This window comes from Lepisma saccharinum, chromosome 27 (genome assembly GCF_977018435.1).
Source record: "Lepisma saccharinum chromosome 27, izLepSacc3.1, whole genome shotgun sequence".
In the NCBI taxonomy this organism is placed as follows: Eukaryota; Metazoa; Arthropoda; class Insecta; order Zygentoma; family Lepismatidae; genus Lepisma; species Lepisma saccharinum.
In genome coordinates this window covers 29,119,502-29,138,612 of record NC_139255.1, presented here as the reverse complement: position 1 = coordinate 29,138,612, position 19,111 = coordinate 29,119,502, and the positions used below count along the sequence as shown (strand labels likewise).

General features: G+C 38.1%; 1 protein-coding gene across 1 annotated transcript in view; it reads left to right on the top strand.

Moving 5' to 3' along the window:
* Vps8 (vacuolar protein sorting 8) overlaps nt 1-19,111 on the top strand; it is a 401,212-nt gene that overhangs the window by 54,278 nt on the left and 327,823 nt on the right. The window contains exons 12-14 of the mRNA XM_083113236.1: nt 10,618-10,798; nt 11,953-12,154; nt 16,195-16,345. Coding sequence (XP_082969362.1) covers nt 10,618-10,798; nt 11,953-12,154; nt 16,195-16,345 — 534 coding nt within the window. The remainder of the gene's footprint in view (nt 1-10,617; nt 10,799-11,952; nt 12,155-16,194; nt 16,346-19,111) is intronic.

The window sequence follows — 19,111 nt, the reverse complement described above, 5'->3', positions numbered from 1 at the left end:
GATAAAAGAGTCCGTATGGTTTCTAAATACATGTAACCCAGATGTAAATGTAGTGTATTTTTGTGCACACACATCCAGTCATGAAAGACAGAAGGTGATGGAATTTGATGTACTGTTCATGTGTCACTAAATGAAGAACTGCTTGACAGGCCTTCACCCTAGAAGGGCTGTTATGCCATTGAGTTCAGTTTTTAGTTTTAGCCATCTTCTTCTTCTTCCTGTTGCAGGTCTGAGAAACCAAAGACCATTCTGCGACTTCAAAAATTGATCATTCCATCGGCGATACAGTCTTGCTAATTTTCTTTTGGCCAGTATTTTAATAATTTTTGAGGCAATCGGCTATCTGGCATCCTCAGAACATGTTGATTTCACTTTAACTGCTATTTTTGAATATCTTCCACCATTGCTTTGACCTTTCATTTATTTCGGATTTCTTCACTTCTGATTTGGTTTTGTAAGTTTACTCCACTTATAAACTGCAAAAATCTCATTTGTGAACAATTGATTCTATTTTTATCATGTTCATGAAGAGTCCATGAAATTATGGTATGAATGGAATTTCTTTTCTCATTTGAAGGGCCAGGGGGAAAAATGATGAATGTTCATTCGAGACGATTTGCCAGGAAATGAAAAACAAAAAATTTCTATTCATAAATACGTCAGTATATGCCAAAATAATAATGCATTTTTCAGGCACTTCTCACCGTTTCCCAACTAAGGCCATTCTCATTCTTATAGTACAGCTTCTGAACTATCAGATGGCGCTGCGATCTCAAAATGGGCGAAAAATCGACATTCATCGTTTTTCCCCCTGGGTCTTCATTTGTTTTCCAAAATTTATTTTCAAAATTCCATTTAATCTATTATATTTTATTAATTTTTTCTCACCATCATTTTGGTGTTTGAACTGTGAAATGTGGCTTCCAAATATACTTTCCCAAGTCTGTTACCTGTTCAATTATTTTATCTTTTATCACTGTTTTGTTTTATCCTCTGAAATTTTCATGTTATAATGTGTAAGAATTGATTGAAGTGTGAAAACAGACCTTTGTAGATCATGTTCACTTGCTACTATCACCAATATTTGGTAGTTTGCAAATATTACTGTTTGTAGTGTTGCCTAATGTAAAGCTGCTTGGCAGACCTTTACCCTAGGGCTGTTATGCCATAGAGTTTAGTTTTTAGTTTGTCTTCTTCTTCCTCTTGTTAGTTTTAGTTTTCTTCTTCCTCTTGTTAGTTTTCGTCTTCTTCTTGTAGAATTGCTCTTATGCCATAGAGTTTATTCTTTAGTTTTAGTCGCCTTCTTGTAGAAGGGCTCTTATGCCATAGAGTTTAGTTTTTAGTTTGTCTTCTTCCTCCTCTTGTTAGTTTTAGTAGTCTTCTTCTTGTAGAATTGCACTTATGCCATAGAGTTTAGTTTTTAGTTTGTATTCTTTCTCCTCTTGTTAGTTTTAGTAGTCTTCTTCTTGTAGAATTGCTCTTATGCCATAGAGTTTTATTTTTTAGTTTTAGTCTTCTACTTGTAGAAGGCCTCTTATGCCATAGAGTTTAGTTTTTAGTTTGTCTTCTTCTTCCTCTTGTTAGTTTCAGTCTTCTTCTTCCTCTTGTTAGTTTTAGTCTTCTTCTTCCTCTTGTTAGTTTTAGTCTTCTTCCTCTTGTTAGTTGTAGTCTTCTTCCTCTTGTTAGTTTCAGTCTTCTTCTTCTTGTTAGTTTCAGCCTTCTTCTTCCTCTTGTTAGTTTTAGTCTTCTTCTTCCTCTTGTTAATTTTATCTTCTTCTTCCTCTTGTTAGTTTTAGTCTTCTTCCTCTTGTTAGTTTGTCTTCTTCTTCCTCTTGTTAGTTTTAGTCTTCCTCTTGTTAGTTTAAGTCTTCTTCCTCTTGTTAGTTTCAGTCTTCTTCTTCCTCTTGTTAGTTTCAGTCTTCTTCTTTCTCTTGTTAGTTTGTCTTCTTCTTCCTCTTGTTAGTTTCAGTCTTCTTCTTCCTCTTGTTAGTTTCAGTCTTCTTCTTCCTCTTGTTAGTTTTAGTCTTCTTCTTCCTCTTGTTAGTTTTAGCCTTCTTCTTTAGTGAAGGAGGAAGTGCAGGAACTAGTGAAGAAGGAAAAGGAAGCCAAATGGAAGAGTTCAAGTAGGAAATTGGAAAACCTAAAGAAAGAAAGGAACAAGAACTTGTATGAGCATGAGAAATACAGGGATAAATGTGAACAAGCTGTAAATAATAAAGAGAACAGAATAGAAGAAAATGTATTAAACATGAGCGGAGAAGAGATTTCAATAGAAGTATATGCAGTGTTTACAAAAGGTAATAAATTTGCCATTGAAGAAGACAGAAGCAATATAGTAGTCATAAAATAAGAATTGCAACTTTCATGGCGACGTGATTCGAACAAGGGTTCTCGGGTTACCAGCCAGCTTAAATCGGCGTTAGCTTCCAACATATCGAGCGCACACATTGCTCTCATCATCAGGGAATGTAAAAAATTGAGACCAGTGTAGGGTTATATACACGACTTTGATTGGGTGGAGCTTGGACACTGTCTTCCTATTGACTCGCTCTGGATCCGGGTGTTCTTATTGGCAGCTGTAATGTTTTTACAGAGGACTGGGTTCCAGGCCTGACTGAGTTGGAGTCCCGCATCTCTTTTGAGATTAGTGCTTTCCCGTGAAATGGCTATATCTTCCTTTACTTGTCGGTCCCAGTAAGTGGCACATTTGGCTGTTATTTTTATATCTGCAAATAAAATCCTGTGTCCCTCGGTGATGCTGTGTTCCGCAAGTTCTGACTTTTCTGGTTGGAATAATCTGATTTTGCGATGTTCACTACATTGCTGTTCAATGGTGTGTCCTGTTTGGCCTATACTGGGTGATTTTTTTAACCTGAATCATTTGAATATCTTGAAAAAAAAAATCATCCTACAAAAAAAAAATGTTCCAAATAAAAGGTTGATAGTTTGGTGGGGAAGTTTAGTGGTGCAACAAAAGAACACCCCCTCCCCCTCTTGTAGGTGGGGTGGAGGGAAACTTTGAAATTTCAAATAGAAACCCCTATTTTTTATTACAGATTCAGATTTTACGGAAAAAAATACCTAAGTTTTGTCTGAAACATTTTTTCGATACGTGATAGATGGCGCTATAATCGACAAATTTTCATTTCTTGAATGTTTACACTTTAAAACCAATGTATTTCATTTCGCAATTCATTTAAATTCAAAAAATAAAACATTTTTGTTCCAGGACTTGAAATTGTTGTAAAAGAAATAAATTTATTTTGAAAATACAAAATTACTCGACAATTCTTAGCTCTAGATATCTCGGTGGCTAGTAAACTTCATTCACTTCTCAATTACATTAAGTGTTCAAAATGGTGACCTTCAACTTCAGTACATTTATTGATCCGCTCTTCGAATGAATGTACGCAACTAAAAATTACCTTGGGTTCAATTATGGCACAAGTGTTTTGGATTCGCTCTATCATATTTTCATGAGTAGTTGGCAATTCTCGATACACCTTATCTTTTAGGTAGCCCCACAAAAAGAAATGTGGTGAAAAAGATCTGGTGATCTGGCAGGCCAATTTACAGGACCAGTTCTGCCGATCCATCGGCCATTGAAGTCACGGTCGAGAACTTCACGTGCTACTCTCAAATAGTGTGTTGGACATCCATCCTGCTGAAACCACATGTTCTGTCTCAGTTCCAGGTTAAGATCTTCAAGTAATATTGGCAGTTCATTTTGAAGAATGTTGACCATTCAAATTTCCATCAATGAAGTAGGGACTGATGAGTTTGTCATCAATAATTCCACACCACACGTTTACAGTCCAAGGACGCTGATGCTCAACTTGGCGCAGCCAGTGCGGATTTTCGACACTCGAGTAATGCATATTATGCCAATTGACCGTTCCGTGCTTTGTAAAAGATGACTCATCAGAGAACAATACCAAACGAAAGAAATTTGGGTTTATGTATTCGTTCACGTGCCCACTGGCAAGACTTCACTCGATTTTGAAAATCATCGCCATGAAGTTCTTGATGCAATGACACATGATATGGATGATATATGATGCTGTAAATCTTCAAAACATTGCTCTGGGACAATCCGGAATTTCGAGCTACTTCTTGCGAGCTGACATGCGGATCATGGGCCACAGCAGCTAACACATTAATTTCATTTTCTTCTCCAGTAACTGTTCTTCGACGGGTCCTTTGTTTAGGTTTAACACTTCCTTCAGTAGTAAATTGATTGACTGTACGTTGAAACGAAGCGAAAGAATGCACCCTGTCTGGAAAACGCTGAGCATAAACAACGACAGCTTGATGGAGATTCCTGCCAGGTTCTCCATACAAGAGAACCATTTCAATTTTCTCTTCTACAGTTAATACATCCATTGATATTAAAAAGTATCAACAGGTTAGTCAAATTAATCGCTCGGAGCATTCTTGTGATCTAAAAAACAATGATAAACAAACAATGATTTAACAGGAAAAGTGTAAAAAGGAACTGTTTCTTGACATTGTTTTATTTTTTATTTTTTTCTGTTGTAGCTTTGTTTAGCATCTTTGACACAACAATAAAAAAAATTAAACAAATATCAGCAGAGAGGATATAGGCAAATAGGCAAATTACCCAGCTTAAAAAAACAAAGTTCATGCACGAGAATGTTTTATTTTTCAATTTAAATGAATTGCGAAATGAAATATATTGGTTTTAAAGTGTAAACAATCAAGAAATGAAAATTTGTCGATTATAGCGCCATCTATCACGAATCGAAAAAAATTCAGACAAAACGTATGTATTTTTTTCCGTAAAATCTGAATCTGTAATAAAAAACAGGGGTTTCTATTTGAAATTTCAAAGTTGCCCTCCGCCCCACCTACAAGAGGGGAGGGGGTGTTCTTTTGTTGCACCACTAAACTTCCCCCTCCAAACTATCAACTTTTTATTTGGAACATTTTTTTGTAGGATGATTTTTTTTCAAGAAATTCAAATGATTCAGGTTAAAATAATATATACGGTCATTTACTGAACGGAGTAGGGCCTTGGTTTTCAGTGGCGGTCTGTGATTCTCAGTGGCGGTCTGTGAATGGTCTTTAGTCCTTGCCTGGCTAGAATTCTGCTCAACTTCCTGGATGTGTGTCTGATGAATGGTAAAACTGTTGTAGTGGGGTTTTTCTGTCCTGTGTTGCTACTGGTAGAGGGGCTGTCTGGGGCTGAATTGGTCCTTCTAAGGGCCTTGTCCTCATGTTCGGTTTCTTTGGGTTGTGAAGAATCGGCCCTTCTAAGGGCCACACTGTTGTCTGTGCTTGGTCTCTGCTGATATGAAACTGCCTTGTTGATATCTCTGATGTGGTATCCATTCTGCTGTAGCATGAGTCTGAGGCGAGTGAATTCTGGCTGTAGATTCTCCTGGTCCGAAATGGTTGCTGCCCTGTGGGCTAGCGTGTTCAAAATGGCTAGATGATGTGCTTTATGATGGAAACTATTGGCATTTAGGTACAGGTTGGTGTATGTGGGTTTTCTATACACACTATAGTGGTCATGGTAACTAGTGGTATTAACCTTTTGGCGCCCAAGGCCATTTTCACATGTAAGCCTCTCGGTACCGAGCCGATTTTGAGCAAAATGCAGAGTTTCAATTAAATGCGTGTAGATCGGAGACTAATTGCCCTAGAGAGATGAGTGATATACCGTTGTACGCGGAATGAACCAGAGATTCAGACTATATGAAATTTATGCAAATTCGGCGTATATGTGGCGCAGGGAGAGGGTTAACTCTCAAAATTCCAAAATTTCGGAAAAAAAAATTTGGTTCCCCCACCCTCCCCCCAAGGAAAAAGTACATGACAGTGTCGACATGCACATGGAAATGATCGCTGACATGTAAGGAACACAAAAATATTTGCATTATTATCATATGACCAATGTAACTTGAGTTGTACCCCCAAAAGGAATGATCGGCATGCCACTGATTCAAGCTTCAAAATGCAGCGGTACCTTGAAATGACTTTAGCTCAGAGACTATTTGCCCTGGAGATATGAACGATATACTGTTGTACGCAGAATGAATCACAGATTCAGACGATATATAATTTATGCACATTCGGCGTACGTATGGAGGGGGAAAGGGGGGAAATCCCCTCAAAAATACTTTTCTTAAAAAAAAAAGTTTCCCCCCGCCCCCCCCGAAAAAAGGTCAAAATGCACAAAATGCAAAATTTATGCAAATTTGGCGTATATATGGAGGGGGAAGGGAGAAAACCCCCAAAAATTATTTTAAAAAATTGTCACTTCACCCAAAAAATGTCCTCGCACTTGGGCACAAAACGACACCTACGCACAACATTCACGGACGAAAAGCTAGAACGCAGTGAAAAATGAGCGGCGATTCTTGCAGCTGCTTGAAATTCTATTTTTAGACAATGCAGGGTAACCCCTGTTGCAACTTGTGGACACTTGTGCTAAAAAAAAAAGGTTTCCTTCAGCATGCTTCGAAACTCCATTCTCACAATGCAGATTCAACAACCAGTCTTCCCCCTCCCCCACCCCACACCCCCTGCATGCACCCTCAGGGAAAACTTTCATTTTGACATCGGATAGTGATAAACAAGTTTCCTTCGAATGCAGTTAACAAAGGGGAGTGAAAAGCATTGCTTTAGAACAACAAAGCCCGTCTTCCTTTATCGGCAAAAAATTGACGTTGAAAAGAGCCGCAAAAGAGAAGTACCTTTTCCCGCCTTTTCCCCTCCATTTTCATGAAGACAAAAAAAAATGCAAAAAACCATTTCTGTTAAATACATGTGTTAGGAACAATATAAAAAAATAAAATCGAAATTCTAGCCAAAAATAGAAAAGTTATAACGTAAAAACTACGACCTTGACACAGCGTCTCGATCGAGACTCTTGGGACAGTGAGGGTTACATTTGGGTATCTCGTTCGAGATGCTTGGGCAGCAAAAGGTTACAGGATTGCTAAAGATAGAGGACACCGATGAAAGAACAGACTGAAAATGAATTCATGATACAATTAGACAAAATGTTAAGAAAAGAGTTTTGGACAAGGGCTAAAGCGAACATATCACATAGAAATATGATGAAAAAAGTGAAGGAAAGAAAATAAAAACCTAACCTACTTATCTTTTTTGTATTAATTTTTTTAAAATATTTTACTTCACCTGGGCATTGAATGAATGACATAGCCAGATGTCAGGCACACCTGGTACTGCCCTCTGACACAACCAATGTTGCCTGTAAACCTCGAAATTTCAAAAAAAGCATACATTTTTATGAATATACCATATTTAACCCCATAAAATCGTATAATGCATAAATGCATACAAATTTATCGTTCTTTTATCAAATTAATAAATACCCACACAGATCATCAATACACATCAACATTTTTTGCAAGCGACTCCACAGCTGTCTTTTTTCCATGTTTGTTTGTACTTCGTACAAATACAATTTACACCTTACTAACTTTTTTATGCATACTGAACGTTCATGTAGACTGTCGAGCATGATTTTCTTGTTTAATGTTTAAAAAAAATCCACATAGATAAAGTTAATTCCCAGTGTAAGTTTCACTTTTTGTGCAAAAGTTACCTACATTCAAAATCTCGTGGTACTTTTTGGACACTTTATTAGGAATGGACTGGTATACATGTATATCAATAACCAAAATTTTACTAACCTGATATAAAGTTGTAAATGTTCTTGAAAAATATGAATGGTTCGTTAAGCTTTTTAATTAATGAATGTAACTAGGTAATTGCAATGGGTTTTGTCTCTGAAAAAGAAACTGCATTCATTTTACAAAACCTGGATACATGAATTATACCATTACATTAATAAAAATAATGATGAAATTGAAGAATTTTGTACTAATAATAGACTATTTGTTGAAATATGAAATCGGTAAAAATATTGATAATTTTACTGATAAAACTATACACTGATATCCCTATGTTGCCCCTTACCGGTAGACTTTAGAAAGAAGAACAATGTAGATGTAGAAACAATTCTGGATGTTTTGTTACCTTTTATATACTAATCTGTGTATATTTATTTCTTTGTTTGTATTAGTCATGCAATGTTTTTTGCTTGTTGAGTGTTGAAAGTGTAAGGCTAGTTGCTCATAATTGTGTGCACTTCACTTATTAGTTTTTAAGCCGTTATTAATCATGGTATGAAATCGAATGTAGGTGTAGGCCAGGCGTAGGGATGTGACAGCTCCATCGCACAGTGGCTTGTTCACTGCAGTTAGTCAATCCACAGAGTGAAATGGTCAAGAGTTTGCTCTGTTGGTATTTATAGAGCTGTCCTGTCATGGCTCTATCAGCGCCCCACAATTGGCAGAACTGGGATATTGTTGGTGGACTACTATGTGATCCTCCCAGCTAGATCTAAGGGATCTGATGACCAACGACAGATGCGGTCCTCCATTCATATTGGGGGTTTGGCGTAGAGCTGAAAACTCTGCACTGTAAAAAGATATGTCAAGAATCAGCAATATGAGGCCATGGTTGTTCCCAAGGTAAAATATTCCGGAGGTAAAATAATCTCCCATTCAGTTCTCTGGGCAGGGACTACTTTGGGAGGTCCCTGGACTAAGGATAAGATCTACATTAGGAATAAGGATATTAAATTAGGCACTTGGAATGTTCTGAGCCATTACCGGCCTGGGGCATTTCAGTGTACAGTTAATGAGATAGTTAAGTATAAATTAGATATAGTAGCTGTCCAGGACCTAAAGGAATTCAGTAGAGACGGAAAGGAGTATATAGATCTTGCTCAGAATAGTGACAGGTGGAAGGCCTGTGTTGCTGCAGCCATGAAACTTTGGGTTTAAGAAGGCTAGAGAGTTAGTTATGAAATAAATTTTGTTCACTTGAAATTTTGTAATGTGATTAATTCCTGTTTAAAAACTACTAAATGTAAGGTAAGTATTTAATTGATTGAGAATTAGATTTATACGTATTGGCTAGTTGTATTTTGTTCATAAATATTTGTTTCTGTGTTAGTATTTTTATTCCTTGTTGAGTGATAGTACCAGTTGTTTAGATAAAGGTTATCTTCAGATATATACCTGATAGTATGATTGGCAATGCCATTACATTGTAATGAAGTGTTCTTGGATTCGATCCCCATTTGGGCCACCTATCTGTTGTCTAGATATCTCTGTAAACTGTAAGTTCAGTCCCAATCAGCCTGAACTTTAAAGAAACTGCCAAAATTTTGACAAAGTTTTATTCTACAAGGGTCGTTCAAGGTTGACCGGGACTTTTATTTCTGCAGAGGAAATAGGTAGCAGAAGAAACACCAAACTATGTCAGTTTTTCAAAGTATTCTCCGTGCGCGCCGAGGCACCGTTGCCATCGTTCTGGCAGCTCCCGAATTCCTTTGGCGTAGAAAGAACTTGGTTGTTGTCGTAGCCACTGGAGGACATCGCTCAGCAGTGCTTCGTCTGTCGTGAATTTCTTCCCTCCCAGATGGTCTTTAAGGGGTGCAAGCAAATGATAATCACTGGGGGCTAAATCCGGACTGTAGGGGGGATGCGGCAGAACTTGCCAGGGCATGTCGGCCAGAGTTGTTGTTGTCACATTGGCCGTGTGAGGGCGGGCATTGTCATGGAGAAGAATGACATTTCCAGACAACATCCCAGGTCTTTTCTTGCGAATGGAGTTTCGTACAGCACCACTCAACAATGTGGAGTAATACTGGGCATTAATCGTGCTCCCTTTGTCCAGAAAATCCACATGGATAACGCCCTTCATGTCCCAGAAGACACTTGCCATGATATTTCCAGTAGACGGCTGTGTTTTGCTTTTCTTGGAGGGCGGGGAACCTTTATGCCGCCACTCCATGCTGCGTTTTTTGGTCTCTGGGGTTGAATTGTGCAACCATGTTTCATCACATGTGATGATGGATTGCAACAATTCATCACCTTCTGCTCGAAACCGATTCAGAAGCTGTTCACAGACCGTCCTGCGTGTCCACTTCTGATCGAATGTCATCTGGCGGGGAACCCACCTTGCACAGATTTTGTGGAAGCGTAAGTGGTCGTGAATGATTGTCTCAACACTCCCGACACTGATATTCACCTCGGCAGCAATATCCCGCACTGTTGCTCGCCGGTTCTCAAGAATCATTTGCTCAACACGTTCGATATTCACTGGTGTGACTGCAGTTGGGCAAATGTGTCCATGCGCTTCATTTGTCACCAGCTCCCGTCCTTCATGAAACTGCTCACACCATTCGTACACTCTTGTCCGCGACATCGTTTGTTCACCATACTGTGCTTGCAATCGTCTGAAAATCTCAGCTGGTTTCACTTTCTCCTTCACGAGAAATTTGATTACACACCGCTGTTCCACAGCCACAGACACACTGCTTGCCGCCATGTTCGCTGCAACTGCTGCGCATACGCGAAATACGTCATGCCGGGCGCTAGTTACTTGCGAAGGAATACATTACGTCACCCGCACGTTTCATCATGATCCGGCTATTCATCGATTTTTTACATACGAAAATCCCGGTCAACCTTGAACGACCCTTGTAATTTATATAGAGAAAAGAGTTGTGTAGTAAAGTAGTATAGATAATTTTTTAAACCATTTTTCTAGGCTCTTGAAGCATGTATAGTGCATCTAGATGTTACCTCTATTGATATACACCAAGTCATGACCCTATGTTGGATGCATGGTCTGTATGATGCAATTATTTATATTTATAATCGGGGCATGATGGACTACATAACACCAATGGAGGAGCTTATGACTGTGTTACAGAATGCATTAGCTACAGGTGAGTACTTGCACTATCAAATAAATTATGTGTACAGTTTGCCTTGTAATTGTCGAATGGGTGTGCAATGTTGTTTAAACAAAAATTGAAATTGTGCATTTTTTTAGTTCCACCAGAGTTGATTTTCTTAAAAAAATGTTAATTAGTGTCACTTTTCTGCCACTTTTTTTTGGCTAATTGCGAGTGATAATATAGCGAGGATTCGAATGAGGAACCCCTGGCTGTGCTAACCATTCTGCCACAGAGGTCGGCGAGTTCCACCACATGTCGATATGCACATGTTCCCAGGTAGAATATAAGCTACAAACTTGCAAGGGCATAATGTGATTTTCTTTTTAAAATTTCAACGTATGAATAACTCGGTATTTATAGTTTTTGATTCCCTTTGCATCTTTTGATATTAACATAATCATGTATTAAAAACAATGCTTTGCTGAGCTAAAGTTTAGATATACAATTCTTCCACTCTTTTTTTGCGAGGATAAATAATAAAAGTGTTTTTAATTGGTTTGTAAACCAATATTTTATTTAATTTGTCTTGTATGAAGTTGAAGGCTACAAAGTTCATATTGTCTATAAATGTTTATGAGCAAATAGTTTTTAATAAAACAGAAATACATGAAACTCTCAAGGTGATGGTATATGCATGCATTCTGTTTAGTTGTCTGTTTTTAGGGAATTTTTCTATTAATTATCACAATCCCATGTGACCAATGTGATCCTGGATCAATTTTTTTATACCTTTTAACCTATTTTAAGTAATTTTGAACCTGTTTTAACTTTTTACTATGTTTTGCAATTTACCTTCCCATCCCTATTGAAGGATCGAAGTTGGTCTGAAAATTAGGACAACTAGAAGAAGATATGTTTTGTGACGTGATCCTGATTATTTTTCTTTCTTTCTTTGTATGAACTGATGAAATGGTGTTGGAACAAACATAGTGACATATCCAGGCTTTAAACCTGGTACCTTTAGCTTCATATTATTTGTAAATGTTTAGTGTAAAATTTTAATAAAAAATATCTTTTTTTTTTTTCAACATAACAGTTTGTTATCATGTTTGTCTTGAACGATGACGTTGATCACTCCACTATGGAAGCCAGTACTTACGTTTTTATTCTGTATTAAAGATATGTATTTCTGTTTATTTTAGGAAAACAGTTGTCAGAATCTCAGATAATTCTTGGCAATAAATTGATGGTGTATATTTCATGTTGCCTTGCTGGGAGAGCCTATCCCATTGGAGATATACCTGAGGATCAAGTGCAGAGTGTTAAATATGAAATTTTTAAATGTTTAACATCCTTACATAGCAAGAATGCAAGTGACAGTGAGTTGTCTTATCCATATTTGAGGTAAGGAAGTAAGAAATGTGATTAAAATAAATTGCATATGTATGTGTTGTCAGTTATTGAGTTGAGGAATCTTTTGTAGGCAATGCTCTTTGTAGGAATTGAACAATTTGATATTATATAACCAAACACTGGCACATACAGTTTGGGGATGGGCTACAACCCCCCCCCCCCCCCCCCCATCTGAAATTTTGATAAAAATTAAAATTTTCAAATGAAAGCAGTTAGGACTTGATATTGTGTATCTCTCTCCCCTCCCCCCAAGAATTCAGCTGTGTCCTATCCATCTTCACAATACCAACCCTCCTTGCCAAACCAATCAGATATGATGATGTTAACAACGATAATTATTTGTTAAGCCGGAAAGAAGATTTTTGTATTCAAATCAAAGTTCATGAAATGAACACTGCTTGTTTTTATATTGAAATCAAAGTTCATGAAATGAACACTGCTTGTTTTTATATTGAAATCAAAGTTCATGAAATGAACACTGCTTGTTTTTATATTGAAATCAAAGTTCAGAAAAAAACACTGTAGTATATATTCCATGAAGACCCTGAGGGGTTAATTCACCTCATTAATTAAGGCATACGAGGGTCACTATTTATATTTTGAGCCTAACAATGAAAAAACAGGAATTTGGCATTGAAAACTGCTTTATTGTTTTTCGAAGTATTCTCCTTTATGGTCAATACACTTTTGCATTCGTTCGAACCATTTCTCAAAGCAGTTTTTCCAATCTTCTTGAGACACCTCCATAATATGGTTTTTGAACGCATCAACGACGTCTTCCGCCGACGAAAATCGTTGTCCACGCAATTTATTCTTGACATTCGGGAACAAGAAGAAGTCATTGGATGCCAAATCAGGACTATACGGCGGATGACCCATCAATTCGATTTTTTGACTGTTCATAAAGTCGGTTGTTAGACGAGATGTGTGACAGCTGGCATTGTCTTGATGAAGAATGATCCGACGGCGTTTGTTTGTTTTCCGTATTTGACCGAAGACCTCTGGCAAACAAATTGTTGTGTACCATTCAGAGTTGATCGTTCTACGTTCCTCTAAAGGCACAGTTGCCACATGACCAGTTTTCCCGAAAAAACAGGTGACCATTTGTTTCGATGTGCTTCGAGCACGAACAACTTTTGTTGGATTGGGTTCATCTTGAAACACCCATACAGTCGACTGCTGTTTACGTTCCGGCTCATATGCATATATCCATGATTCGTCACCTGTTACAATCTTATATACGTCTTTTGAAGCACCACGATTGTATTTATTGAGCATTTGTTTGCACCAATTGACGCGAGCGTCTTTTTGAGTTTTTGTCAAATTGTGTGGGATCCAATGAGAACATACCTTTCTCACAGCTAAATGATCATGTAATATTTTATATATGCTGGTGGAACTAATGCCTATGGTTGCCTCAATCTCACAGTATGTCACATGACGATCTTGCAGTATTAGGTTTTGCACAGCATCAATGTTTTCTTGAACAACAGCTGATTTTGGACGACCTTCGCGAATCTCATTGGTGAGCGAATGGCGGCCACGATTAAATTCGTTATACCAGTGTTTCACAGTGGCAAAGGATGGGGCTTCATCGCCAAATGTGGAAGTAAGTTGATCGATGCACTCTTGTCTTGATAATCCACGTCGAAAATCGTAAAAAATCATCGCACGAAAATGTTCACGAGTTAATTCCATTTTATTGTTGTCGCGCAATCTCCAAGGCAAACTAAACAACACAAATGAAGCTATTGACAAAACATTTGAAGTACGTTATGGTCAATAATGCCAGATGATTCCGTGCAAACGTCAAATCGTGCCTAACTTCAATCAGTGTTGCCAAGGCTCAAAATATAAATAGTGACCCTCGTAACATGTGACCGCAATGCACATTTGAAAAAATAATTAAAAACACAGGGTATGTGAATTATTACGATAATAAAATTACCCATGATCAATTACCAGGCTGTTGTCTTGAGATGCCTTGAATTTTGGGAATTATGTGTGAACTTTTGGCACCATTAATAATGTGTGAATTCTGCATTAATTTTTTTCACTGTCTTGAAAAATGACCATGTTTTATTCAAAATATCCTTTTTTATAGCTGTCACTCTTCAGCTTCAATGAAGGTTTATACCATTAGCTTGAAAGGACTAAAAAGGGGGTGATCACTATCTTATTCCTCCATTAATGAACAATTTATTATCATTTCAAAGGCCTCCCCGATGGCGCAGTGGTAGTGTTGTTGCCTTGTAATCAAGGTGTCCTGGGTTTGATACCCAGTGGAGGCACATAGTGGTTCGGATCCCACTTTAAAACTGTCGGTCCAGTCTCGATTACCCATTCTGTGGACAAAGTGGACTTAAAAACAACAATTCAATTATCATTTCAATGTGTTGGGTGTTATTGGTTATTTCTAGATCACTTTTAAACTTGATTTGATTTAGTTTATTTTACTTTGCTTTTCTGCCACTTTTGGCTAGTTGCGGCGATGGGGATGAGTGATGAAATTGATAAATGGGCACTCGCAAACACCCCTGCCCAGGATGGGATTCGAACCGGGACCCATGGTGACGTAGCATGCTGTGCTAATCACTCCGCCACATGGGCTGCCACTTTTAAACTAGATAACTGGAGAACTAGTGATGGGCATTAACACTATTGACTATATTTTTTTAAAAATATTTTAAAATTTCACGTGAGATAATAATAATTTAATAACAGAATACATTTCTCCCCAAAATTGCATTGCAAAAAATAATAATAATAATTTTGCATAATTTCCATGATATTTAGACTATGCGATAGTCTTGCCAATTTTTTGCAGATTCTCAGAAGCGCCCATACTCTGGAAAGTATCAGCCAATATCCATGTTTAAATTCCAACTGGTACTGACACCACTAGTATCAGTTGATACCAATACATTGGTAATGATATTGGTTCAACTCCATCTTTAAGTCACCGGCCCCGTGGCGGAGTGGTTAGCACATCACGCTACGATGCCAGGGGTCCCGGGTGTGAATCCTGACCTGGACATGGATGTTTGCAAGTGCCCATTCATCAATTCCATCATATCATCACTCATCCCAATCTTCGCAATTAGCCAAAAGTGGCAGAAAAGCAAAGTAAAATATAGCAAATAAATCTATCATTAAGTCTTCATTATCCTATTATTAGGGCCATGCATATTTCATTTTTGATGGAAATCTAAAATATGAGATGTGGTGCTCATTTTAGGTGATTAAAAGAATAAGTGCACTTTCCTACCACATTTTGCCACTGCCAACAAAACATTTTTATTGAGTGGATTGTCCTATAACTTATACAAAATCGTGTAACGTGATATCCGAGCTGCAAAATGTGGGATGAAATGCGTACTTAAATGAATAAAAGAGTACTCACCCTATGTTAAGAATATTTCCACCAATTTCAGCTTTAAATATATTGAAGTGTACTCTTCTTTCTTTATTCCTTTCTCAAGTACATTTGAAATTGGATAGTTTTTGCTGTGGTAGTAAGCATGAGGATATATAAGTTTCGCGTTAATTTACAATGTTTTAAAATGTGTTTGCATTTCTATTTTACTTGAGACAGTACATATATGACACTAACTATAATTGTGACTTTATAAGCATATGATAGCAGCAGTGTCTGTTTAATGCATTAAGCATATATAGTGAACAACTCTTCAAAATTAATCACTTACCGGTATATTATTTTTCTGTTTAAATTTTGTTCTCAAATATAATAATGTTCACTTTTCTTAATACAGTGAAACCCCGATTCTTCAATCCCAGATTTTATGCTTCCCAACATTATGTATTCAATCAGCATGTCCCCAATAAGGCAACATGTAACATTTTCCCCAGATCTTACATTTTTCTGCATTTTAAGTTTATTTCATCTTTGTCCCCAAAAACTTCAAATTGGGGTTCCACTGTATATGTACTTTAACACTTGTTTTTATAAACAGTTTCACAAATTAAATGCATGTAGAAGTACTCGGTAATTGTATTTTTATTTATTGCAGGGCATTATTGCATTTCGATACAAGGGAATTTCTCAATGTCTTGGCACTAGCCTTTGAAGAGCCAGAATTTACATCGGAATTAGGCCTCAGACAGCGTCAAAGGATAGTTGATATTTTGCTTCTAATAATGGTTCATGGAGAAGGATTCACAGTAAGTTTGTGGAACCATTTGTGATTTATGTTGAAAGTTATAACTTGGGGCTGAACTGAAAAAGTATTTTTTATTAAGAATAGATAAATATTTTACCAATTTTACCTCTACCAAGATTTTAGTCATACATGACTTTGAATATAAAAAATCAAATTATTATAATTTGGAATGCATTCTCATGGAAACATTTTCTGATTGAGTAATATCACTTGACTCATTACTTTCAGTACATACCTTGCATTACGTATTTGGAAAAATAATTCATGTAAGGCTCTTGGATAAATAGTTAATCAAATACAGGATGCGGCAATGATTTTGCAACACTGGATATAGCTAGTTGTTGTGTCAGTGGTAACACATGACTTCCACCATCTTGCAGCCCCTACTTTATCATTCAGTTATGATGGAGTCATAGAACGGGGCAGCATGTATTTGCTGTAAAAGCATATTACACAAACAATAATAGGGTTTTTCATTGGCCCACCAGATCACTGGATCTGTCCACTTGCAGGGTGGTGACAGACCTGGAAAAGTCATGGAATTGGAGAGGTCAAAAAAAAGTCAGGAAATTTTGTCTTGATTGACAAATGTTTCTTTGTTGAACTGTAGATGTGATGTGATGCAATGAACCTGCTAGACATTTGATTTTGAAGAAGTCGTAATAAGTGCTGCACTTAAACGGGAAATCATCTTGCCAGCCTTTGGCGTAAACTTTTAGGTCTATTATGCATTGGACACAACCACGGTGCCAGAAACAAGTGATGGAAGGTGAGGAGAAATTTCCAGTGAGGCAGACACATCTGATGAACCTTTAAATGTCACATTTAAAATGTATTGACATTTTTTTTTCTTGTCTGTGGGAGCTATAATGGTGCACCCACTCTGGTACCACCCGACAGATGTCCAACACCATAGTACGGCATTGTGTGGACATTCTGAAGGATCATGGAAACGAATGAGGGCTTTTATCCAACCTGAATTTTTGTCATATGCCATGGAACGACATTTGATCCGCTGAAAATTTAGGCTCCATTGCTGCATGTGATTTTTGTTGGATAAATCTGACTAATGAAAAGATTCTCTCGGGCTATTGACCAGGTGAGTTGTGGAAAAGATTCCAAGCTTTTGAAAGCTAACGTCACTCTCATCTTCAGGAACTTCTACCTTGAAGATGAGCTTTCGAAAGCTTGGAATGTTTTCTACAACTCACCTGGTTGATAGCCTGAGAGAATCATTTCATCATTCGTCACCAGGAAAGCTTCAAGACTTACTTAAATCTGACTAATGTCGAATTGCTACAAAATGTCTCACTACTGCATAAGAATGCATGCATGGCACTCTTATGCATCCGATTTATTTGTCTGACGTAGTATGACATTTCATCGGACAAACTTTCAGGCTGTCAATACTAAAAACATATCATTTTTGTCAGTAATCAATGTTCCTCTGCAAGCTCTACTGAATTTTCACTTTTCGTCTACTGTTATTGAATTTAACAGGCTGAAGCTTTATACGAGGATGGTCTAGAAAGTACATTCCAGTTAGCCATAATTTGAAACACAAACTTCGGTAATAATTGACATTTAAAAAAAAAGGTAAAGTGCTCCCCTGTGCTTAGCACAATGCCATGAAGGCGTATAGGGGGTGTGGGGGTAACACCCCTCACTTTCTTGATCCGGTCGTGAGTGGGGGTGATGTGATCAGCATCACGCCCCTGACCGCCTTTACCCCCCAGGGTTTCCCCCAGGTACCCATGTTATTCGACGTGGGGTGGGCGCCGGGGCCGCTTCCATCATCCATCGTTAGAAAAGTTCACGGATTTGAACCGGCCGGGGATCGAACCCGGGATCTTTAGCATGGTAGCCAGATGCGTTACCGACTGAGCCACCGCGGCCACTAATAATTTTTGTCTTAATTACAGTGACCTATAACTTACTTTTCGACACATTCACCACCATTCTTCAGGTATTTGTTGTACTGTGGCACTACATTTTGTATGCCCATGTCATGTGTCTGCCTCCTAAAAGCAGAACCGTGTGTACAGCAGCGTTACTGTCAAAACGTATGTCCTGCCAGAAACTGCTTCAGCTGAAGGAAGAGATGAAGGCGTAGTGCATGAGGTCGGGGCTCCCACTTAGTGGTGCAAAAGAGCCCACTTGCGGTCAGGTGTGTTGGGCATGCATGATGGATCTGCCTTCCATGAATTGTCTGCACCATCGTCTGACCATACTGTCACTTATGGCATCCAGTCCTTACACCTCGCAAGTTCCGGTAGATCTCTGCTGGCATCCGCTTCTGAGCATGCAAAAATCTGATTACAGCATGCAGTCAGTATATGAGTACTGCCATCTTTCTCATAGAGTTGAGTCAAGCTAACTCCTGCTGGCTCCCTTGGTGCAGTGGTGAGAACATCGCGCTACAACACCAGGGGTCCCGGGTTCGAAACCTGGCCTGGGCATGGATATTTGTGAGTGTTCATTCATCAATTTCATCATGTCATCACTCATCCCATCTTCGCAAATTAGTCATAAGTGGCACAAAAAACGAAGTATAATAAAGCAAATCAATCAATCAACCAAGCTAACTCCTGGCACAGGACTCGTCTTTATGGCAGGTACCTGCTGTTCCAACTTTTATCTATGAAGGAACATGTGGTCAAACAGCCAATTAGGCCTACTGATGCCCCCCCCCCCCCACCCCTCTTTGAGCAACAGTCTGCAACCATAGAATCCCGCAGCAGCCAGTAGGGAAACAGGTCTTTGCCAA